Source organism: Rhagoletis zephyria, unplaced genomic scaffold (assembly GCF_001687245.7).
Source record: "Rhagoletis zephyria isolate East Lansing unplaced genomic scaffold, Rhagoletis_zephyria_1.1 Rzeph_scaffold_00049, whole genome shotgun sequence".
Lineage (NCBI taxonomy): Eukaryota > Metazoa > Arthropoda > Insecta > Diptera > Tephritidae > Rhagoletis > Rhagoletis zephyria.
Genome location: NW_016157133.1, coordinates 275832 through 302139, shown reverse-complemented (window position 1 = coordinate 302139; position 26308 = coordinate 275832). Strand labels below are relative to the sequence as shown.

The following is a 26308-nucleotide window of genomic DNA, read 5'->3' as shown; positions in this document are numbered from 1 at the left end:
CCTAATTTAAGTTTTTTTAAATTATACAAGTACTAAATTTTTCTTATGCAAAAGGTTGTATAAACTAATAGTATTAGTTACTAAAAACTTCCAAGGTTCATTATTACACTATAGGTATAAGCAAAATAGGCCAAAATACCCATGCACGAAAAATACCACTTTTAGTACATTTATAAAAAATGCGGCAACCATAACTGAGCGCGACGCACTAATACCATGACAAAATGAGACTGTGTTGGTGTGCCCAGCTATGCTGTATACGTATAAGCGCTGCGACGCAGACGCTACTCGCGAGTAGCGTTTTGCCCAGCTATGATCTAAATTATTTGAAAAACCTCGTATAAAACTACATTTACCTTTGATTTCGCTTGTGGGTCGTTTTGATGATCCTAGTTTAGGTCAAATCTAGTAGAAATTTAAATCTCCGCCTTCCTGTGGACTCACGATTGAGAGAATACAAAGGTTGCGCCGATCTCGGACCGCTATTCCTCTCTTAACGAATTTGACAGAATCGTTGGTTGCATGACGTCACACTTGTGCAACTTGTTTACGTTTTCCTTGCAACATTTTTTCTTCTTCTTCCATTCTTGCTCACGTTTTGGCATTTCTCTCTCGCAATTGCACCAGTGTGACGTCACACAAGAGTTATTCTAAAAAATTCTCTCTGATCGGCGCAATTTTGTATTCTATCATTCTTGCTGTGGAGCTATCGAACTGAAATATTTAGTCTGTTCCTTTGAATTTGGCTGAAATATCATTAAATAATTATTAAAATCTATACATATTTAAATATTTCGTTGTTTACTTCCATTTTTTTTCAAATATAAGGTTCTTTGCTTTCACCGCTTTCTGTTTTTGTTTGCACATGCAAATCAGCTGATCGTTTGACACTTACAGGAAAAAAACACCGGACTAAATCCTGTAACTTCTGACTAGGAACAGTTGCTCAGTTACTCTCTCAAATGTGTTCCCACTTACAGGTTTTATGTCAATAGGAACGACTTCCTGTAAGTTCTGACTAAATCCTGTAAACCGGACTGCTATTGGAACAGACTAATTATGTAAATGCAAAGATGGCCGCCGCTGCAAAATAGCGGATTTAATATTTTTCCACAACCCTCTAAAAATGGGCATCAAATTAATGGACTTGACAAATAGAAAATAGAATGCAGTACACTATGAAAAAATTCAAAGTCCAAGATGGCCGCCACCACAAAATGGCGGATTACATTTTTTTCTATCCGCTCAATGTGGCTATAGGAAAACAATTAATTCTATTTTTTGAACAAAACATTAAGTCCAAAAAATATTTTTTATAGCAGAGTGTTCTAATACGAATAAAACTTAATGCAGGTTATATTCCGTTTAACATGGATTGTGGTGGTGTATGATAAAGGACTTATACAGCGTTTAAGCGGGCTTTACAAGGTCATGCAATTTTACAGTGTTCCACTATTGATTCTACGGGTTTGTGAACATTTTGGGTAAACGAATTTTTACACAAATATTAATTGTACGTATTAAATTTTTAAGTGTTTTCCATTCCATGATAATCGTCAATATAAACAAACACTACTTAAAACAATAGTTAATTAACAATGAAAATATAATAAAAAGAAACTTAAATTGATATTTATTTTAGCTGCTTAAACAATCACATTTTAAAATAAATAAAATTCAGTTTAGCTCCATATGGAAAGAACTTAGAAATATTGATGTACGTACATATGTATATATATCTGTGCATACATAAATAATGGGCCGTATGAATAAAAATAAGCAATTGCTTTTTCTTAAAATTCCAGATCTTTTACTCAATTTATTCAAACAAAATTCAAGTAAAAGGTATGAAATTTTAAGAAAAAGCAATTGCTTAGTTTTAATTCATACGGCCCAATAAATATAAGTTATTTTGAGTCCCCTCACACACACACGCAGTATCATACGATTAAGCTCAAGCGTACTGCAGCCAACATATGATACCATAAAAACAATAACAAATACTATTTCACTATCAATAAATATCTAAATATACATATGTGTACATAATCTATATACATGTTTTTGCCAACTGCTTATCAATTAGCATATTATTTTGCATTCTCGCTACTTTCAGTTGCTGCCGGCAAGCCATTGAACGCTCAGTGATTTGAGGCGAGTCAAACAGAGAGGACATATAAAATTAAACCGGCAGACAATTAGCGCAGTCATATCAAAATGCTCTCTAAGGTCTTCCGTATGGTAATCCTAGGTGCACCCGCCTCAGGCAAAGGTACAATCTCCAAACGCATAGTGAAAAAATTCGGTTTCGTGCACATTTCTCCAGGTGATATGCTACGATTAAATGTACTACATGCCACCGATATCGGCAAAAAGGCGAAAAAGTACATGGATGAGGGCAAATTGGTACCGGATGAAATAGTCATGAAATGTGTGCTGAGTCGCATAACCGAGGTGGGTAACAAATCATGGATGTTGGATGGATTTCCACGCACACTCGCACAGGCTGAACGATTGGCGGCCAGCGAACCGCTGCATGCGGTAATAAATTTGGATGTGCCAAACGATGTGATTATAGAACGAGTGAAAGGACGTTGGATACACTTGCCATCGGGACGTGTGTACAATGTGGGCTTCAACGATCCCAAGGTGCCGGGTAAGGATGATGTGACGGGCGAGGATTTGGTGCAGCGCGATGATGATAAGCCAGAAGTGGTCGCACAACGCCTGCAAGTGTACGAAGAGATGTTACGCCCAGTTATGGACTACTATCAGAAACAAGATTTGATCACCAATTTCAAGGGACGCACCACAGCGGAAATATGGCCACAGGTAGAGAAATTTTTGTTGGAAAAAACCAGGGCAGCGGTGGCGAAAAGGTTGTAGAACAGCTGAAGAAAAGCGTAATTATGTATGTAGCTTGAGTGTTTGCACAAAGCCCGTTTACTTACTTAAAAAAAAAAAAGTGAAATCAAGAACAATAATTGTAACATTTTTGCTGAAAAAAAATGTATTTTTATTGTCATTTAAACAGCGATAAATATGTATGTAGATTTAGCGCAAAATATCATTTTTTTTTTAATTGTAAGAGTGTATGTTTATTGTAAGCCATAAATAGACGTGTTGTTGAAATTGAACAATAACTATGTATAAAAAGTTTACACCATGTATATACATATGTATGTAGATTTACATAAAAACAATAAAGTAGAGAAAAATAACGCCTTCGATTGCTTAATAGACTGCTGCTTATAATTGAATTAACTGGTTTTAATTGTAATTTAGGTTTTGCTCACGCCGGCAGCAATTGATGCTAATAAAACTAATTAACATTACTACTCCATATGTATGCATTCGTCTCACTTTAAGCCCTTTCGTAAATAAAGTCATATGCGATGCATGAATGTAAGGAAAAAAGTATGTGCCTAATTTTAATTAAGCGCTGATAAGGTTTCACCATATTAGCGCCAGCCAATCACGACAGCTGCTACGAACAGCCACCATGCATTCATCTATCCATTTCTACCCAGCGAATTGGTTAAGTCCTTTAAAGCCTAATAAAGTGGTAGCTCTATTATGAGGCTATTTAGAAAGTGAAATTGTAACCGTATGCAGCACTCACTCCACAAAGTAGCACGCATGCAGGCATAAACTAAATTAAATTAATCATAAATAATTGGTGTGGATTTTTTGATAAGTCAAGCATAGTTAATACCTGACGATTGTTAAATTTGCTTAGTGGAGATAACATTTTTAAATGAGCCGTAACGCGTTTGTTATATATCTGGCACTCTGGTGCTTTATCTGATTGATAACATCTCTTCTTTTTTTAAAGTTCTTTTCCATGATACATTGATTGAATGCGTGAAAGCGATGTTGAAATCAATTACCAATTAAAAGGTAAGTGGAAACAATATACACACAACATGTTGGGGAATTGCAAGTTCAAAGTGCGAGTCACATTGACGTATGTACATTTTGTACATATGTACATACATACATGTACGCATTCACCTTCAATAGCAGCTTTTGAACAACGACGGGATTGGAAAAGCTTATCAGCAGATGTGTTTTCGTACATGATAACAATACATTTGTTTATATTGTTGTTGTTGTTGTTGCTTACTTAGCTTGGTTATAGCTGCAGCTGGTTGTTTTTTGTTTTCATAACAAAGGTCACATAAAATATATCTATTTATTAATAAGTATTATTCGTAGGTTACTCAACCTTAGAATAATTACAGAACTAGAAATAAGTAAATATATAATTTTGCATCTGTTCTCATATTTAACGTGAGTGATTCTGGCTCATGTTCACGCACGCCTACGTTGATGGTTTTGTAAATCACGCGCCCTCACGTTCTGTTATATTTTTTTCAATCACGTTCACGCACGCTTTTTGACGGATTTTTTTTTTTTTTAATTAAAACTATATAAATAGTATTTCACATAAAAAGGCTTTAGGTATTGCAACAAAAGCTTGGCCAAACGCCTTACCTGGGATGAACGTAACGTATACTTGCGCCTGTTCTTTAGTTGAGTTCTATGTATAAAAAAGATCGGCGAAACCGATCATTATATACCCGGCGCACATTATTAAATATCGTTTTTATGATTTATTGAAATAATTGGACCAAGTTTGGTGGAAATCGGTAAGGCGGTTTTCAATATACACTTACGTAGTAGGTAATCAATCATCTTGTGTCTTGTTAAGTGATTGTTGTACGTTGGCGTCTGAGCTTATTAAAAATCGGAGTTTTCGTATTTCCGAAATGTACCGTTATATGGTAAGTGGCTGTAATTTTAGTCCGATTTCAAAAAAACCAGCATATTGCTTTTTCACGCCAAGGTTGATAAATGTGCCGAGTTTGCTAGAAATTGATAAACCGGTTACCGAAATACACATATGTAGGCATAAGTGGGCGGTGCCACACCCATTTTCCAAAAATTTCCCTAATTATAATTTTCTGCTAAGAGGTTATTGCATATATCGATTTTGAGTAAATTTCATAACTGTCTTATTTTATGCTAAATTTCTACTTCGCATACCAACTTTCAACAATTTGGATCCAGTATTTGCGGAAATATCGTAGTTTTTGCATATTTCGAAAATACCGTTATATGGGAGGTGGGCGTGGTTATTGTCCGAGTCTGCCCATTTTCAATCCCAACCTACCTTGGATGAAGGAAAACATACTTACCAAATTTTGTTGACATATCTCAATTTTTTCTCGAGTTACCGTGTTCACGGACAGACGGACGGACGGACAGTCACCGCTTAATCGATTTCTATTTTCATTCTGATCATTTATATCTATCTCGATTCGTTTTGGCTGTTACAAACAACCGTTATGTGAACAAAATTGTAATACCCTTGTGCACAAGTGCGCTCGGGTATAAAAATTGATCAGAATCGGCGTATTCAAATATGTATGTATGTATACCCCGAACCGACAGGGAACTTTTTTCCTACTGTACTTTTGTAAAACTACAGACGACTAGATATTCAGTAAACGAAGTCGCGGATTGTGAGAGCACTTGGTAGATATATTTAACACAGGCGGTGCAAACAATCTACGAAATAAATTCTAGATCTATGCGGTTCCTTCGACAGATAATATAATGCTGGATTTCACCTAGGCATTAAGTGGCAAAAATTACAAATGGCAAAGTTGGGCATTAAAAAATAATTGTCTCATTACGTTAAGAAAAAGTGTTTAAGTTTATTTCCACATGGCATTTTTTTAAATGGCATACATTTTTTGTCATTTCAATGCCTAGTGGAAATTCGGCATACCTTTAGGCCGGATAAAATTGCCAGAAGTTGTCAATTATCTTTTGTAAAGAGAAACTGAACAGAGCCAGAAACAATTGCCTAATACTGCTTAAAATTATCTTCCAAAAGCTTCCCAGTTTGTAAGTTGGGGGTTTAACGAACATTCTCATATTTGACGCCAAAAAAGGTAAAAGGGAATTTCATTTCCTCTTTAAACTGTAAACAGGATAAAATTTAAAAACTCAAAAAAAAAAAACGACCAAAATACTTTGGCTAAAAGACTCCCTGGCACAATAATCCCACCATGAAAGAACCCATACAACAAACCGAAAATGTGTAGGGTACATTGCTTCACAAAACAACAAAAAATACACCTGTCAGCCGCTGCTTCTTGCCGGTAGCGATCATTCACAGTAAAATCAAAACAAGAAAAAATACAAATTGACGTAGCTGAAGAGTTATAAATGACGTTATCGAGGGCAACAAAATAAACAAAACAAAAGAGCAATTGCAACGTACAAAAACAATGAAGAAAGCAAAACTTAAAAAAATTTTAATCAAATTTATTCAACTAAAATAATCTTAACAATTGTCTGCAAATATTTTGACATTCAACTCGATTTGAGTATCTTATTCCAACGAAATGTGAAATGAAAGTGGAAGCTACAAAACCGTCATTGCTTTAATTGGATCCATGGCAGTTCTTTGTTCTCCACTCATCATAATGAATTGGCTGTGAAACTCACAAAACAGAAGCGAACCAATGCAAATATGCACCACAAAAGAAGCTTTAAAAGAAAGAGTTGAAGCGACTGAGTAAAACGAGCACACATTAATACATTACTAAAGTGTAAATGATTCAAGATTTCTACGAAACTTGGACCAGTGGAGATTTCTTACTCGATTACAAAGCGAGTGCATATGTATGCACATATCTACATACATACACATGTACATACATACATATATGTTTATAGAAGTAAAAATGTATTTCTATACTGTATATGAATGCATATAAAAATAATAGTTATGTATATACTTTCAGTTAAAAGTTCTACTATTTTGATGCAAAAATAATTTCCCAAAATTGTACTCACCCCGTATTTTTGTGCGCTTGGCTAGATTTAACCAAATTTCGCCTTTTATTGTTTCACCCGCAGAATACACCTTTTCCGGGTTGCTTAGTGTGATGCGTAACTTCTCGTTTTCCATTTCGTATTCACTGCTTTTTTTCACTTTTTCAATGAGCTTTTCTTTCAATATCTACCAGCAAATCATTTATCAAACTTACTAATTTAAAACCGTGGCATTGGTTAGTTCAGTTCATTTTTCTATAAGTTCGTTGCCTAGCCCTAATCTTCTTTTGCCAGCAACATCGCAAACGACCAAGTAAATGTGCTATTTAGCCTAATAATGCTCTCGATATTTGGTATTTTGTGACTTTTCTTTTTATATTTTTATATTATCCAAAAATAAAACACTAATGCTATGCAAAGCAAAAGCATGCACGCCGCGCTTCTCCTCAACTTTCTTTTCGCACACACTTGCTTGAGTTTTGTCACCCTACGCTCCGCTAAAAGTTTCTTGCTATTGGGTTCCTCTGCTGGTCCATGTCTACTCCTTCAATACATTTTGCCAGTGGCATTTATTTGTGCACACAATTCCTAGCCACTGTTCAGCACTTTTTCTTCCATGCGCAAACATCCAAATCCACTTTGTGCAGTTTTCTCTTCTCCAGCACTAACGCCAAATAAACAATAAATACCGAAATTCCCGAATCTTTGTTCTTTTCTATTCTGTGCTCCACTCACGATTCGGCTCCACACCTATTTACCGCTACAATTGCACTTTCTATTTTTCCTATTTCCATTTTGCATCAATGGTGGCGATGGTGGCGCCGCCCGCTCAAGAACTCATCGAAAAAGTGGAAAACTTCTTCATTCACAGTTTTCTCCACAAAGGTAAAAGAGTACCATTCTTCAGATATTTATTGCCCTCTGCAATGTGTGTGCGCGAAAGAGATCAATAGATGTGCATGTTGGCAATCGGAACAGCTGTATTTTCTGGTGCTGCCACCTTGGCAAAAACTGCTAATTAATGTTTGGGTACTTGTAGTGTGGAGTTGGATTTTTTTCCTTGTTTGAATTTTAAAACCGCCTTATCTAAAGATCAATGATCGCTAAACAAAGTTGTTTCAAAAAATATCTGGAAAACGGGTACGATCATTCCTCTTCTATCCAGGTCGAAACTAGCTTTCTTTCACCTGAGGCATAACTCATAGATACCCGTGAACGAACTGCCACAATTCGCATAAAGGAAAAATTTAACAACATCAGCCTAATTTATGTGGGTGCACGCCCTGACCGAAGCGAAGGACGATGAGACTAAAGAGTTTATATAACCAGCTATGAACTCTGCTCCTGCCGCGATTTTAAAAATCTTGCTTGGTGACTTCTACGCCAAGGTGAGAAAAAAAGGCATATTTGATCCAACAGTAGAAAAATATAGGCATCATGACAATACCTCTGATAACAGAGACCGCCTTATCGACTTCGCCGCGGCACGAAACATAGTAGTTAGTAGTACCAGACACCAGCATCGAAGCATCCATAAAGCCACTTGGTGGGTGTTCCCTGATCAAAGAACGAAGAACCAAATTGATCATGTTGTGATAGACAGAAGATATGTATTCTTCGAGCGTTCTAGGCGTGCGCACTATCCAACATCGCCATGAGCTAACATCGACTCGCATCCACGACCCGCATGGGAATCTGTGCAATCAAGAACGTGCTTGTTGTGGAGTTGTAGTCGAAGAGTGCCGCGCTGCTACGGTTGAAAAATATGCAGCATACAAAGCTATCCTGCAGCCAATGGCGATAAGCGAGACAAATGAGCGACACCGGGAAAAAACTGGGGAAGAGAGACGACTCCTCAAGAGGAAGAAAGGGCGGCAGAAAGGCGTGAGTGTGAAGAGCTCGAGATGCTAACAGGCTCTAATGAGGCTCGAAAATTCTATCGGAAAACAAAGCAGAAATCAAATGGGTTTAAGACCTAAAATTGAAACCAGGCTTAATAGGCAGCATGGAGAGGTAGATTACTACCTGACTCAAATCATCAGTGGGCGTGGCTGTTTTGAAGCATACCTACAACGCCTTGGACTCACACCAAACCCTTACTGCGAGCAATGCAGACCAGCAGTTACCGCAGACCCAGAGCACGTATTCTTCAAGTGCCCCGTTTTAGCTCCATGAGGTACGCAGTTAACCGCAAGCTTGGTTTGTGCGTAACACCAGAGAACCTGATTTCGTTAATCCAAAAGAGCAGGGAAGCCTGAAAAGATGTCGGCCATATAGCTGCCCATCTACCAGCTCCTAAGCAAGTTTGTCTATAAGAAGTTATCGCGGAATAAGCCTTTTTAATATTGCGTTCCTGTCGACGATACTGAAAGATCTTCCCGAACCAACTGTGGGCTTCAGACCTGGTAAGTCCACTATGGACAAGATTTTCACAGTTCATTTAATCCTGGAAAAGACACTAGTTAAACAAATCGACACAAACCGTCTTTTTGTCGATTTAAAGCCGCTTTTTATAGCATGAAGTGACGCTGGCTGTACGACGCCATATCTAAATTTTGTATCCCCGCGAAACTGAAACGGTTATGGGGAGTAACGTTGAATACAACCTTCAGCTCCGTTCAAATTGGGAAGGACCTCTCCGCGCCGTTTGAGACCAATCAAGGTTTAGACAAGGAGGTTCACTCTCGTGGGCCTTTTCCAAATTGACGCTGGAAAGCATCATAAGAGCCGCTAATCTGAATCGCGTCGCCACCATACCCACCACCCGTATGACAGCAGCACGATGATACTGGCGTATGCTAATGATATCGATATCGTCGGCCAGAAACTGAGGGACATAAGATCAGCATATTCCAGCTTAGAAAAGGAAACTAATAGGGTTGGTTATGCGGTGAACATGGACAAGACAAAGTACCTCCTGGCAACACACAAAAAGTCCTCAGGTTTTGTGACACACTTCCATGTTGACAGTTATAATTTTGAAGCAATGAAGAAGTTTGTCTACCAGCATAAACAACATCAACTCTGTCATCCTGAAGATCTAGCGAAAGTAGCTCTTGTGCTCCGAAATGTACTACTTTGAGCTCGGTAGGCAATTGATTAGTAGAGCCCTTTCTCGACAAACAAAATTTGCCCTCTACAAATTTCTCATCATGCCCGCTATTTTATATGCCGCGGAAACGTGGACGAATAAAGATGAGAAGGTTTTGGTGGTTTTAGAGAGATCTATTCTGTTCGCGTAGGCGACGAGTACCGAAGAAGATGGAAGGACGAACTGTACGAGATTTTTATAGAGATGGTCATAGTTAAGCGAATTAAAATTCAGCGCTACGTATATTGTATGCATGGATGACGAGGATCCGGTGAATAGATCCTTCGACTCGGCACTCATGAATGGACAAAGAAAGAAAGGGCGCCCACGAACACAATCGAAGGACCTGTCTGCACGCGGGATATACAACGGGCGCAACCCCGATAAGGAGAGCCATGATTGGCGAAGTCTTTTGGACTCGGCCCAAACCGATGAATGGTTGTAGAGCCAAAGAAGCGCAAAGAGGTTTCACTTCAGAAATTAAGTGAGGAGTTCTCTTAGGTTACTCATACAACATGGACAACACTATGAAAGTTAGTCAGCTAATGGTAGTGAAAAACAATGAAGGAATTATTGGGGGAGTGGTAAAATTAAAGACCTCCTGTTTACATACTCTTCGGGACCACTATAGCGTTTATTTCGGACAGATGTAGATAAAATTAAGGGATCAGTCGACTTGGTTGCCACAACTTGGTGCGTATTTTGATAAGGCACCAGTGTTGCCAGGGACACATTTTTTTTCCTACCAAAACTTCCTACCAAAAAAAAAGAATCAATCAAAACCTACCAACATTTTTTTAATGTCAAGCTTATTAAAAATGTAGACAACATAGCATGTAGAAAAATTAAAACACAGCTAGTTAAATAAAAAAAAAATAACTACGTATAGCAATTAATTTTACTATACAGACGTACACAAATGTTTGTCTCTTTACAAATACATATTATTATTATTATAACCACCACAGCGTTACAATTCTGTGAGCTTCCAAGTGCTTCAAAAAAGTTTTACAGCATTCCAAAAACCTGCTGCCGTTTTATAACAGTTTAAGGCCTTTAACCTGCCTGACTATCCGACATAATATTTAATTTGGCCCCATTTGTCCTTCTACACAAACTTCGATTGCGAATACTTTCCCTGGAATATAGTTGTGTGTGTGTAATTCGCAGACTTTCTGAAATTTTGGTCCAAATACGCCTGCCCCAGTAGTCTCGTCGTCTGATCCGTCTGAATATCATACTTGGGACCTTTCGTAAATCATAGTTATTATCACTTTACAGCAGTCCCTTTCAGGAATTCTGACCTTGTAGGGTTTGTAGAAGGATAACTCGGGATTATCAAGGAATGTCTTTACAACCTCCAAATGATCCCGAAGATCCTAAACTTTCTTGCTGACCATATTGGGCAGTCGTAGGGCGCTCTAGCAGGCCTCTTTTTCAAACAGAATATACAAAGGAGGAATGCCTGTAATGACACCAAGGGCATCCGTTGGACTAGTGCCCATAGCTCCTGTAATGGCCACGCGGACCAGTCGGTGCAGCTTGCTAAAGGTGGCACACGCTTTTACGTGCGTAGCTTTTGGTCACCAGGCCAGTGCTGCATGTGTGATAATGGGTCCTACTACCATATTCAAATACCAATAGGTTAGTTTTGGTGATATTCCTCAAGTCTCACAATGAAGTTTCTAACAGATGGAGAATGGTGGACTCCACCGGTGAAATAGTCATGTAAACAAGGTTGTTAAAATGTTTGGAGATACATATTTTATATTTTTCTCAACTAACTATTATTGTCGCTAAACCTACCAAAATCCAANAAAAAAAAGAATCAATCAAAACCTACCAACATTTTTTTAATGTCAAGCTTATTAAAAATGTAGACAACATAGCATGTAGAAAAATTAAAACACAGCTAGTTAAATAAAAAAAAAATAACTACGTATAGCAATTAATTTTACTATACAGACGTACACAAATGTTTGTCTCTTTACAAATACATATTATTATTATTATAACCACCACAGCGTTACAATTCTGTGAGCTTCCAAGTGCTTCAAAAAAGTTTTACAGCATTCCAAAAACCTGCTGCCGTTTTATAACAGTTTAAGGCCTTTAACCTGCCTGACTATCCGACATAATATTTAATTTGGCCCCATTTGTCCTTCTACACAAACTTCGATTGCGAATACTTTCCCTGGAATATAGTTGTGTGTGTGTAATTCGCAGACTTTCTGAAATTTTGGTCCAAATACGCCTGCCCCAGTAGTCTCGTCGTCTGATCCGTCTGAATATCATACTTGGGACCTTTCGTAAATCATAGTTATTATCACTTTACAGCAGTCCCTTTCAGGAATTCTGACCTTGTAGGGTTTGTAGAAGGATAACTCGGGATTATCAAGGAATGTCTTTACAACCTCCAAATGATCCCGAAGATCCTAAACTTTCTTGCTGACCATATTGGGCAGTCGTAGGGCGCTCTAGCAGGCCTCTTTTTCAAACAGAATATACAAAGGAGGAATGCCTGTAATGACACCAAGGGCATCCGTTGGACTAGTGCCCATAGCTCCTGTAATGGCCACGCGGACCAGTCGGTGCAGCTTGCTAAAGGTGGCACACGCTTTTACGTGCGTAGCTTTTGGTCACCAGGCCAGTGCTGCATGTGTGATAATGGGTCCTACTACCATATTCAAATACCAATAGGTTAGTTTTGGTGATATTCCTCAAGTCTCACAATGAAGTTTCTAACAGATGGAGAATGGTGGACTCCACCGGTGAAATAGTCATGTAAACAAGGTTGTTAAAATGTTTGGAGATACATATTTTATATTTTTCTCAACTAACTATTATTGTCGCTAAACCTACCAAAATCCAATCTAGCCTACCAACCTACCAAATGGAAAAAAACCTACCAGTTTTGGTAGGAAAAGCCCATGGTTGCCAACACTGTAAGGCACTGTCTGTTAGGAATTCATGCGCTGAGACTGAATCTCATATCTGAGTCCATGGGCGTAGCCAGGTAGGGGCAGGGGGGCGCCCCCCCCCCCCGAGCGCCCCCCTAACTTTCAAATTTTCCTTATATAAAATAGTACCCCGAAATGCCAGCTTAATAGGATTCTTCTTTGTCCTCTCAATAAAAACCCTGTTCCGGAAAGTTTGATGAGTCCACTCTGCTTCTTCTTTTATTTCATAATTTCTGAAGTAATATTGATGGATGTAGGACACCAAGTCAAGTGGTGACTCCTATTATGCATGTCTGATAATCAATAAAAGCTTAAGAAAAAATTAATACGTATATACACAAGTGCATATCTATGTACACACATTTTATAAAATTTTTTCTAAGTAAAGCTCGTACTGCTAGATTCATTAATGTTGATCCATAAAACCACACTTATGTATGTATGTATATATGTAGTACATAACTGGTGTAGTACAAAAGTACGAGTAAGTCCGCTCATTCACTCACAGACTGCCATAACTAAAAAAGACAGGATTTTTTGAAGACGTGCTTAAAATTTTTCTATTAACTCTCAAAATGCGGAAAATAGAGCCGCACATTGTATTTTCACGCGAAAACTACACACGAAATGCATAGCATGAAATTTTTACACTATGTACAGCTTGAGAAATTCCGCATTATTCGTTCAAAAACTAAGTTTTTGAGTTATGCGAGTCTCTTAGTAAACTAACGATTTCCACTTATTCAATATAAGTACGCACAAGTTTTATTAATCACAATTATATTCAGATTTTTATGTTTTTTTACGCAACTGGATTTAATACGTGAGAACAATATATCTATATACATATATCCATATGGGTATCACCGGCAAGCTGAATTCATGGTACATACAGTAAACTCAAAACAACGTACATACATATCTAAAGCTTGGTCGGAAAGTTATTTTAAGAAAACTTGTCTCAAAACTCTTTTAAAACATCGCTTCCACATTGCCATATACATATATATGTACATACGTACATACATACATATATATAGGGTCTACAAAAATATCATCCCTGTAGGGAATATATTCCCAATTGCTTAAATTTGTTTAAAACGTCCGATTTGTTCGGCAGGAGCAAAATATGAAACAGATTCGTCTTAATTTAAGGTAAAGACTTTTGATAGATAAAATAGGCGTGAGTATCTACTAAATAGGTACTCAAAAATTTGATGTGTAAACATCTGTGTATGGTTGGCAAAGTATTAAGCGATTCAGTTACATATTAAAACATTAAACATCGATTTCATTTCATTTCATACATTTTGTTGGGACCAGTACACGACTTTTCATACCCACTTCGGGGTTGTCCTGAAGTAGTCCTCAAGTGGTTATGAAAAAGTCGCGAGCTTGTCCTGAAAGAATTTCAGAACTAATTCCAAAATAAGCCCAGAACCAGATCTGAAATGAACCCGAACTAGTCGCGAAATGGTCCTGAACAGTTACCGAACAACAACAGTTACCGGGTTAACACAAATTTTTCCCATACTGAGAGATGTTTACACATCTGAAAGAAAGGCGGTCGCTATATAGACGAGTTGTTAGAAGTGCGTACTGGTTACCACTCTGTAGAGCCAATGTTCGATCCCTGCTCCGAGTAACATCTAAAAATAGAAGAAAGTTTTTCTAAGAGCGGTCGCCCCTCGGCTGGTAAAGGCAAACCTGCGAGTGTATTTATATTTTGAAAAACTTCTCTTAAAATTCATTTGCCGTTCGGCGGTGGCGGAAAAGGGTAGATCCCTTCCATTTGTGTGACAACATCAAGACACACATCTCAAATTTGACCGACCAAACACTTAGGACTAAACATTTATTTATGTATTTTGTATGTAGGTGTTTAGGACATGGATTGATCGTTAATGAAATGCATTTAGGAAGGATGACAGACTATATGGTAGACAATCTAGACTTTTGCTGTGGGAGCGGAAGTCTACTCTGAAGACCTTGGTTTTGCTCTAATTCTATGATAAGAATTCCAAGTTCTAAATATGTTAGAAGTCTTTAAAGTCTTACGCACCGGAGTAGGTTACAAAAGCAAAGCAATAATATAATCACATCCAGACGGCTGTTTACTAATCGATTAGCAAATCTAAGCTAGACAAGGAACGCAAAATGGAATTAGGCTCCGTGTCTCGGTTAACGTCCCTTTCTGGGTTCCTGGACATAGGAACATCGAAGGCAATGAGAAAGTTTATAAATTGGCAAAGGAAGGAGCTTGTTTGTATGAATCCGAAACGGTAGCGCTCGGCTGTCATCTTGGAATAATCTAAAGAGAAATTAGTCTGCATTTCCTAGGACTGGCTATACTAAACAGATGATCAGATATACAGAATTGTAGCATATCAAAAGAACTCTTGGCTGACTATAACAGGACGCTCGCCTTGGACCTGGCAATAGATCAAGAACAGAAGTGTTCAGAACTGTACCAACCATCACTTGGCACTGGCCTTTAGGCAAATATGCAGCAAAAAGAGAAGCTGTCAGCTAGAAGATAGCAAAGAGAGTGCCCGGTATTACGCGTTGAGAATGTTCAGGTCTTTTGAATATTAGATAAGAAATGTTAAACAGATACCTAATAACACAACTAACCGACATATCAGGAGCTAGCATAAGCGAAATGGACAGATTCTTTAGAGAATCAAGATGACCAAGTAACATGTCCCAAACATATTCCCCCGAGAAGTGGGACAGCTACTAGGAAGCACTACAAGCAACAAACCAAAAAGAAAAATTGTTTTACCAGGTCACAGTACACGTTTGGATATTAATAAATCCTCTTCAGAAGTATGACCCGCCAAATATTGTTACAATGTACTGACTATTTTCCTATTTTATGTTAAGAATACCACAAAGCTAGTCAAAAATTCTCTAGGGCTATTCTCTGAGTCTTGCAAAGCCCTTGCACGGTGCACCGTTTGCAAAGCTGTCCCATACGAAAACCGGTTTTAACCGTGCAATCCGTGCAATCTGTGCACCATGCAAGGGCTTTGCAAGACTCAGAGAATACCCCTTCTATGTATTACAAGAGGCACAGTAGTTTGTAATAGTAAATGAAATTTCCTGTAGGGTTTGTAGGCTAGAGTACGTATATACACACACAAACATACATATTTATGTACATAAAAATGTACTTCTTTGTTCGATTCTTATGCGCAGGGCTCCGGGGTAAAGCATTATTGCAGGTTAAATCTTTCTACTGACGGCTGTTGCTCACTACGGCGACCCGTTTGTGTGCGTTTTCACTTTGTTAAATTTATTTATTTAATTCAGTTTCGAATTGGAGTTGCTGGTAAATAGACGCGTTTGTGGAGCACAATCTCAGATGCTAGAGTGTGTGTCAGTGTCAATAGAGCAGAGGAAATACTAGTTCCATATCAACTAAATATTTAAAGCGGAATTTCCTACGTTTTCGCACAGTGTCTAATAAATATGCGGGAGTAGTTTTGCTAAGTCGGTCGGTCGCGTGCGTGTGAAATTATGTCATACTCACTATAGTGGCTATAAATATCTAATAAAACAAAAAAATTACATATAAACAAATACATTAACTGAATAGTGTGCAGTGGTACGCCAACAGGAACTGAGTGTTTGGTGAAATGATTTTTACCTGCTCGCTGCTCGCAAAAGTAACAACTTTATATAGGCACCTATGCATGTACCTACCTGTATAAACAAATAATGCTTGTTGGCGTGTAAATAGCAAAACAAACAATTAAGTCAAGCAGATAGACACCGGTTAACACCGGCGTTCAACCTTGAAACTTGCATCAACTATCAAAGCCGCTAAACAGCTTTCCATTCGAGGGCGTTGGATTAAAAGTTCGTTCCATTGCCTTTAAGATACTCATTGCTCACACTATTAAAGACAGCTGGAGCAACAAGAGCGACAAAAGACATTTGGCGACATTTGCATTACTTTTAACACACCTCACTGCCTTTTGAGGAAACGCCCGAAAGAGCACAACTGTGGAATATTAAGTATACATATTTATGTACATACATACTTACTACAAAAGCCGAAGTTCAGTAATAAACAAAGCAGCTGTGTGAAAATTAATAACAAAAGCAACAATATGGCCAGCAAGTGTACTATTACATTTGACAACAATCCGTTGGGGGTTTATTATGCCGGTCAGACGGTTTCCGGCGTGGCGGAGCTAATCACAACAAGGCCAAAAACGATTAGATGTGCGTATTGCCAAAATTAACTACAGTATTTTATTATTGATTTCATTAGTAACTAAAATAATTAAAATTATGTAATTCAAAAGAAATCAAATAAAATAAAATAAAGTTAACATAGAATAATATTCAAACTTTTGGAAAAAATAAAATAAAATAAGATTAAATAAAAGTGAAATAATTTCAAGTAAAGTAAAATAAAACACCATAATAAATAAAGATAAAATAAAACCAAAATAAATTAAAATAAAACATAACAAAATAAAAGTAAAACGTAATAAAATAAAATAAAAGCGAATAGAATAAAATATTAAAAATAATAAGTAATTTTTAAACAAAAGATACAACCGACCTATATGCCCATAAAAAAATTTAGCATCCAGTGTTCGGAAATAAACCAAATTAATATGCCTTGCGGTACCACCTTTCCGATAAAAAAGAATTATCGAAATCGGTCCACGGGTATAAAGTTATCCGGTAACGTATATGTATACATAAAAAAATATTCCTCCTTTTTTTGAAGTCGGTTAAAAATAAAACAAAATAAAGTAAAATAAAATAAATAAAAGGCCTATATGTACATAGATTAAGAAAAAAATACATATTAAGAAAAATTTAGGGAAATAAAGAAAATGATAGAGGTATCTAATGACAAAGATAGAGGAAAGTATAGAAATAGAGAAAAAGATAGAGATTGAGATAGAGATAAAATTGAAGATAAGGATATGTTATGTCATGTCATGGAATCCCTCCCTCTTGGCAACACATAAACATCGTGTAGGGATTACGATCGTTAAACCACGAGCAATGATCAGATAACAATAAGCTGGTGTAGAGGCTCGAGTTGGTCCGCTACTCCATTAAATACGAGTATTTTGTAAGTACCTACTCCAATATGGCACAATTGGATTACATGGTCCAAAGATTTTTGCAGGGTAATGAATACATATTTATACATACATACGTTCGGCTTCTTATTGCAAGTGTATTGTTTCGAACTCGTCAACTACCCTGCTGTACATTTACAGTGACTCAAACAAATGACCACGTGTTGATTTTCTTCAAATATTCGGATTTTTTTTTTCAAGCTAAATTTTTTTTTTGTTATTTTTATATCGTTTCAAACTTTATACAAAATCTAGGAAAATTCAAAAAATTTGCATCAAAATTTCAACTTTTTATTCAGAATTTTTAGAAAATTTTTGGGTTAGCAGTTTTTCATATAAGTATGAATTTCTTATGAAATAAAACGCGAGAGACCGTCAGCAACAAAATTTCAAAATATCAACGCAAGTTTTTGTAAATTGCGCTTTTTATTATCAAAAAACCCGAAAAAGTAGCCTCCAAAAAAAATTCTCAAAAATCAAGGCGATTTTTTAGCCATTTGGAACTTCCACTTCATTAGAGTAAAATTGTATAGGCTGTTAAACTGCATACCCAAAAATTTTCTACAAACTCAGAATAAACAGTTGAAGTTTTGATGAAAATTTCGTGAATTTTCCTAAATTTTGTATAAAGTTTGAAACTGTCATTTATACGGTTTTGGTTAAAGCTTAGACGAATTTTTTATATAAAAACAACAAAAAAAAAATTTGCTGGAAAAATATTAAGAATATAAAAAAAAACAACGCTTGGTCATTTGTTTGAGTCACTGTATATGTACTGCTGTCCAAAATAAATTTAATGGAGTAGCATCATTATTTAGGTGTTCGCCCGACGCCGCTTACCATCCCACTATGATAGGAGTTTACGCTATTGTTTGTAGTTTACTATACATACATACATATATACATAACTCAGCAAAAGTGATTTTTGATTGTACATCGTACTTATTTTCAAACTCATAGCACAGAAGTATTTGCCAGAATTATTTGAAGCTATTCATGTAAATATGTATGTAAACCTCTGACGCATTTTTATAACTCCTTAAAAGATATTTACCAGCCATTCTCTAGTCACCTCTCGCACCATGCAATAAAACTCCTCATAAGAATAAAAAAAATATGCGTAGTGAAGTCATTCCTATTAAATATGTATTCAAGTCTATGAAATTTGTTATACTCCGAAATGATTACGTCACCGGAAATTCGCAGAAGCATTTCGACACAAGCGAATAGATACCTACACGTGTTGGTACAAAAAATTTGAATATGTACATACATATCTGCTTCATTAATTATGAATTAAAAGACAACTAAGCCACTATTATTTATGTACACATATGTATATACATATGTAGGATTTTTGCAAAAAAAAAATATTCTAAACAACAGGAGACAACAATAAAAAATTAAATCAAATTTAATGCCGGAGCTGCTTTATTACACTTTTTTGCAATTTCAATTTTACATATATTATTACGATAAGTCTATGCCTGTAATAAATAAAACACTCTTAGCTAGTAATTGTTATTATTTGTTGCATGCCAGCCGATTGATAATTGTACATATGTACATACGTACATATATGAATGTAAAACATGTCTATAAGCACTTATGTATGTATGTAAATAGGTTTATAAACTACTATGCAATTGCTGATAATTGCACTACGTTTTTTAAAGCACAGCAATTAAATATGTACTTGCCTACATATTTGCAATATTCACATTTAAAATATGCATATGAGGCATTCTTCGTCAAATGAAGCTCCTCTCTACAAAATTGGTTCAGGTAAAAAAATTCTTAAATTAAAATTCTTAAAATTTGGTAAAAATTTTTACTTTTAAATGATGAGGAGAGTTTTCTGAAGCCCAATATGGCGGATCCACAATAGGGCAAATTTTTTACTAATTTATTGAATTCACCATGTTGGATCCCACATTTTGAATGTTTGAAATTCCTGATCGTATTTGTAATCCGCCACTCCAAAAAGCCGCCAGTAACTAATTTCAAGTGTGTACAAACATTTGTAAAATTTATTTTGCCCGCCATATTGGATCTCAGAAAACGCCAGTCATCATTTAAAAGTAAACTTTTTTACCGAATTTTCAAAAATATAACCGATTGCTTTACCTGACCCAATTTTGAAGAGTGTATGAATGAATTATCACAAATTTATCCACCATATTGGATTCGCCATTTTGAATTTAAAATTTTAAAAATTCATAATCATATTCTATTTAGTGACCCCAAAAGCCGCCAATAACATATTTCAAGTGAATCCAATAATTTTTCAAAACTTTATCAGCCATATTAGGTCCGCCATATTGAATTTCAAAAAACGCTTGTCACTAATTAAAATTAAAAAAAAATTACCGAATATGCAAAAATGTAACCGATTTTTTAACTTGAAACAATTTTGAAGAGAGGATGAATGACTTATTAAAAAATTATACGCCATATTGGAACCGGAATTTTGAATTTTACAAGTTCCTCATCGTATTCGTAATCAGTCACCCCAAAAAACCTACAAAACAAATTTTAAGTGAATCCAATCGTTTTTGTCCGCTATTTTGGGTCCGCCATATTGGATTTCAAAAATTTTTTCTAACCCAACCATTTTTTGAGAGGGGCCTCATATATATACATTACCGATGGGAATTCTATCCGGATTTCTGATTTAAATAGCCGCATATGACCGAATATTAACCGTAATGCAAAGTTAACGGATGTTAAACGGATTTGAATCGTATATCCGGATAAAAATATTAATAACCAATCTGATATCCGGATATGCGTAAACATGTATTTCCGGACGGATTCGGATAGTCCCAACCCTAGTATACATACATATTTACAAATATCATGACATTAAATTGCATACTTGGCGGCCAGTTGAGAAACTTGCTTCAACTATCTCATGAAAGGAAATGTCTTGCACTAATTAGAGAGCTTATCTAAACAAATCTAATTTCATAAATGTTTAAACATACCAAAATAGCCGATTTACTTAATTTGTGCATAGAAGTATGGATATTCAACGAATGTGTTTTTAACAAGAAGGGGGAACTTCCACGTCATCTAGTTCTACATACTGGAGTGACTAGGTCTTTACTCGAACAAGAGTTATTCTTTCGGCGACTTAACCCCACTTAAATCTGAGAACCTATCAACCTTGGTTCGTCTCCGCACCCTTCTGCTATATTTCGATTAGTCACAACTTCTGAAACATATTTAGCCACCAAAGAACATGAGCATGAGCAACAAATGAACTCCCGCACCTTCCCCACCTTTAACTCACTACAACTGCCGGGTCGCCTCTACACATCGCTATGAGCAGCAATACCAGGGTAGACAATCTCATTTATCCCCCTGACCACTTTTCGAGCTCAAAATATTAAACGTACATACATACATACATATATATATATGTCACCTAGTGCGCGCCAGGATATCATCCCTTCGAAAGTGAGTGACTCTAACTCGAATGTACTGTAAGGATATAGAGCACTCGATTGACGGTCTCGATCCACAATCTGATATATAGGCATTTCTACTTTTTCTTTTACCTTCAAAGTCTGGATACTCCTACCGCGCTGATATTCTCTTTCCAGTAGAAAAGCTTCTTAGTCCTCTCTAATTAAGTGATACCTTCCTTCTGTAACCTCGTCTTCATTACATTCCACTACAGCAAAGGATCAGCAAAGTAAATTAGATCTGTTTATTTCTGCATAGCATCAAGTCGTCTAAGGGCCGTTTGCACCATGTCTAGTTAATTCTAACTCCCAGTTAAACATCTTTATCGACGTTATCGACACCCATCATATAACATGTGATCGATAAAGCAGTTAACGTGCTTAACTGAAGGATGTACCTCCAGTTAGCGTTAACTAGACATGGTGCAAACGGCCCTGAGTGAGCGAAGTACCTTGAGTGTTCCCAAGGCAGTCGGGTCTTCGTAACCGAAACGACCCAGATTTATATGCAACAATATAGATCCCATGCAATTAGAGCATACATTGACATAAGGACAGGGCGTTACCGGCCTTCTTTGACTTTATTCAAAAATAATTATCCGTTACTTTGTGTAGTCTTTTAAGGCCAATCGGCATTACAAATCTTCTGTGCTATCCACGTCCGGATCATTTACTTTCTTGTGAAGAATACCATATTTTTTCGACTTAACATTGATATCGCGAGGGTTTAACTTTTAAGAGATCTGTCTGGGCGTCACTAATCTACATGTATAGAAATACTTAGACGTGGTCTAATAATTAAATGTTGGTTCCTATACTCAAAATTATTGTGTAGAAAAGAGAAGAAATTTGGTTTATTTTTTTGAAATTATAGATCCGTAAAAGAGAGCGCAACTGAGTTCTCAATTACACCTTGTTTAATCACTTTGAGCCTAAATCAGTAGACTTTGAGAGAAAATTCAAGGTAGAGTTTTGCACCAAGGCAACTTGGGGCACCTGCTCTGTGGAGAGACATATACAACCTGGCATGCTGCTATGGTATACAGACGGCTCCAAAACTCTACACGCGGAGGAAGTTAAGGATAATAAACGTTTTTCTGGTGCGGCACTGTAGACTAAGAGGTCACCTGCACAAGCTGGGGATCAGATCAAGCGACCTATGTATTTTCTGTGAATCGATTGGGGAGACTCCTTTACACCTGCTTCGCGAGTACGAGACGATTGCAAGGAGATGGGAAAAACTCATGTTGCTTTAAATTTTAGAAGGCCTATCTATTTATTTTCTCTAATTGAGCAGATGGGACTATAGACAACTTATTAGACAGCTGACTGATCACTTCACGTAGCACTGACACCTGGGGCCTATTTACTACAAGTGACAGGTGCCACTATTGTTGCTTTTTCCCCAAAATTTCAGAACCAGAATTGTCGGCGAAATCTTCGTTGCTTCTTGGACGGCTATAGGCAGCAGTGGCAACTTTTGGAAAGCTGCATTTACTACACTGTCAGTACGGAAATGCCTGCCGTTACTTTTATGAAATAGGCCCCCAACTGTGATAGACCTAGATGACAACTTCATTTGCCCGTCCTGCCTTGAAGAGGTTGAGACGAAGGGAGGGGTCCTTTAAATGTGCAAAGGTACAAAAAACCGGTTTTTAAACCGCAAGCCCAGAGTTTGGGGGTGTTTGGCAAATTTCATATTTCGATACTTGTTTTACTTGACAAGACCAACAAGAAAAATAAAATAGTGTAATCAATATGATTATTCAATTAGTTATAATCCGGGCGTAATGTTGACTGACCTTAGCTGCAATGAGTTTCAGGATTGAGGATAAAGGTTAGTGATGAATCATCACAGGTGCTGCATTTAAGAAAAGTATTCACCCAAGTACATAAATACATATTTACAATGTGTATGTATGTATGCACATATAAATATGTAGTAACATGTGAGCGTTCACCGGCGTTCTTTCATGCACCGCGAACTAGACATAAGAACCATCAATTACTGGCATTTGACCTAAGTAGCAAACAATTCATGAAAAATATTTAATAGAATTCTACAATCATCTCCACCTACTGAAGAATGATAAATGATCTAATAGGGAAGGAAGAAGCTGAGCAATTTAGCACAATAGAAGTACGAGTGCTACGATTGCATAGATATAAAAATAATACTCACCTACTATATACTTTTATGACTTAATAGATATTTTTGTAGAAATTAATTGAGAACAATTCTATTAGATTAATTGACAACACCAAAGTCAATTCAATTCAGGCAATTAAGATTAATTTGAGGATTAACTGTGTCTATGCATTGCACTTGTTCTTAAGTACGATAAGTTGCATTACTAAACGCTTTTGGGAACTTTTCATTTGATTTTGCAGCCATTTACATTAGCGTCTGTGGCCATGCTGAAACCCGCTGGACGGAAAATGTAACGAAGCAAGACACTGAGGGTAAACCGCAAAAGACCATTGAAACCTTTTCCGGCTCCGAGTTGTACTACAGTACGGAAAATCATGTTTATGGTCAAAGTGGCGGTTCACAAATCGAGTTGCCACCTGGAAAGTATGCTTTTCCATTTCAAACGACCATACCACCAAATTCGCCAACATCGTTTAACGGTTCCTGGGGACAAGTGCAACATGAAGTGGCGTTGGTGATAGATCGTGTGATGCGATATGATAACAAATTCAAGCAGGGTTATACGGTGATATCGCCATTCGATTTGAATCTCAATCCAGAGCATATGGTAAGGTGGTGGAATTAATGTAAAAGCATTGATCTTCATTGGATCACAAATATTTTTTAATCATTTTCCTTTAGAAACCACTACAAAAGATTGAGGAGAAAACATTTTGTTGGGGCTTGTGTTGCGGCGGTAATGGCCCTATGGTGTTGCAGGTTAAAGTGCCCTTCTCGGCTTATGCACCTGGGCAGAAGATACGTTTCCACGCTTTATTGGATAATCAATCGGATGTGCATTGTTCCGATGTAAAAGTGCGCTTAATGAAGAAAGTGAACTTCAGCAGCCGCAATCCGGAAGCTAAACGCCAAGTTGTAGAGATCAAAGTTGCCGATAATCACTGCGGTGAAGTTATTAAGCATAATAAAGCGGAATTCAATGAGTATTTGCAAATTCCCTCCACCACACCGACTTCATTGGAGAACTGTAGTCTTATCAAAGTTAGTTATACGCTCAAATTTATAGCCAAAGTTTCGCGTATTCATGGCGATCTGGTAATTGAATTTCCATTGACCATCGGCACTGTACCGTTATATGCAAGCGCCAATGATGCGGGTCCGGTAACAACACAACCTGGCGCTGGACCAGTCTACAAGCGATTGCGTAAGTTTCAGTCTGACAAGGCTTTATTATACATACGCCTACATGTACATTAGGGTGCATCACCATTTATATAAAAAAAAAAAAATCGGCACTGTTTTTCCAGCGGAAATACAAAATTTATTATATGTTAAGACTTCTAATAAAATACTTCGGAAAAAATATTAAGATTTGCGTGAGCTGGATCTATTTGAAAATACCACCAAAAATCAAGTTTTATATAAGTACATTTTTTGAATATTTTTTCTAAAAAATTATCTCACACAACAGAATATTTTAGGCTTGAAAAGTTTGCTTATAATATTTAAAATTTGTATCAACAAAAGCAAAATAATAAGATTTTTGGGGATATTTTCCAATGGTCTTAGCTTAGCTCACGTAATTTTTAATATTTTTCCGAAATATGTATTTTGACGGAAGTCATAAAAAATAAAGAAGACTGTAAATGGCTTACATATGGATAATTCGTATGAAAATGCTACATTATTTTCTATGAAGAAAGGTGTCGACGTCAGCTGACACGACTCATTTATGTAATGGGATTGGCGTAGTAACGTAAGCTCGCCACGGAATGGCGGTGACATCGTCATTGCTTCTCTCTCCCTATAAACAGAAATTTTAATTAATTTGATACGGACGGCAAGTACGGAAAGGCGGCTCCGTCGGGGGATAACTGGCGCATAAGGCCAATAAAATTTAATACATTTTATAATTCCGGTGGAAAGGCCACTAATTTTTTTTGGTGATACACCGTAATATATTTACATACATACATATATGTATAAACTGCTCTTTTAAATCCCTATTCGCAGCACCACCAATGTTCGAGGAGGATGTCCGTAGCGAACAATTTGAAGATAACACATTCCGTCCGCGTTATCCTGTTTTTCTCAGTGATGCCGGTTTGCCATCGACTGGTAATGGCCTCAACAATCAGCCTCTACCACCATCAAATGGCGTTTATCCTTCAAATATTGCGCCGGCACCGGGTCCTTCGACGCCAGCACCGGCACCAATGCCATCAACACCTCAACATAATAATTCACTACCAGCACACAATTATACGCTTTCACCAGGTCCATCTGCATACCCAGCCTCGCCTACACCATCTGCTCCGGCTTTACATAACGCTGCCGCAAGTCCTAAGCCAAGTTCTTCCAACACCGCTGGCGGTAATGCAGAAGTGCTCGGTTTCAGCTTGCCGCCAGATTATGAACCGACACCGCCACCAGCGCCTGGTTCCCAACCTGGTATTGGTTGGAAGTGAACTTCGAGGGACTTTTTCAAACATGGAAATGTTTTTTTTTTGGTATCCTGTAATCGGAAATTCGAATATAGAAGTATATATTAAATACAGATTTAAAAACTCTCAATTAGGGAAGTTGCATTTTACAATACATACTACATACATATGTACACTCATATGTGTATTTTTATATTTCATATAAATTGTGTTTTAATTCAATTA

At 37.0% G+C, this 26308-nt stretch overlaps 3 protein-coding genes across 5 annotated transcripts in view; 2 read left to right on the top strand and 1 right to left on the bottom strand.

Annotated features, from left to right (window-relative positions):
* Positions 1–3260, top strand: part of Ak3 (Adenylate kinase 3) — a 6280-nt gene extending 3020 nt beyond the window's left edge. For both annotated transcript variants that reach the window (XM_017622929.1, XM_017622920.1), the window contains exon 2: positions 2117–3260. In XM_017622929.1, the coding sequence (XP_017478418.1) occupies positions 2218–2886 (669 nt within the window). In that variant the 5' untranslated portion in view covers positions 2117–2217 and the 3' untranslated portion in view covers positions 2887–3260. The remainder of the gene's footprint in view (positions 1–2116) is intronic.
* The window catches only part of Leash (leash), a 21828-nt gene extending 14112 nt beyond the window's left edge, over positions 1–7716 (bottom strand). Inside the window, exons 1-2 of one of the 2 annotated variants that reach the window (XM_017622910.1) lie at positions 7588–7716; positions 6874–7516 (exon numbers count right to left, since the gene is read on the bottom strand). In XM_017622910.1, the coding sequence (XP_017478399.1) occupies positions 6874–6988 (115 nt within the window). In that variant the 5' untranslated portion in view covers positions 6989–7516; positions 7588–7716. Of the gene's footprint in view, positions 1–6873 lie in introns of both variants that reach the window. The other variant, XM_017622905.1, reaches the window with a different exon arrangement.
* An 8406-nt stretch (positions 7717–16122) lies between these two features.
* On the top strand, positions 16123–26175 carry LOC108368104 (arrestin domain-containing protein 3). Its single transcript, XM_017622871.1, has 4 exons — positions 16123–17136; positions 23879–24246; positions 24321–24843; positions 25653–26175. Exons 1-4 carry the CDS (start codon positions 17022–17024, stop codon positions 26105–26107), a joined length of 1461 nt encoding a protein of 486 aa, XP_017478360.1. The 5' UTR covers positions 16123–17021; the 3' UTR covers positions 26108–26175.
* The last annotated feature ends 133 nt before the right edge of the window (positions 26176–26308 follow it).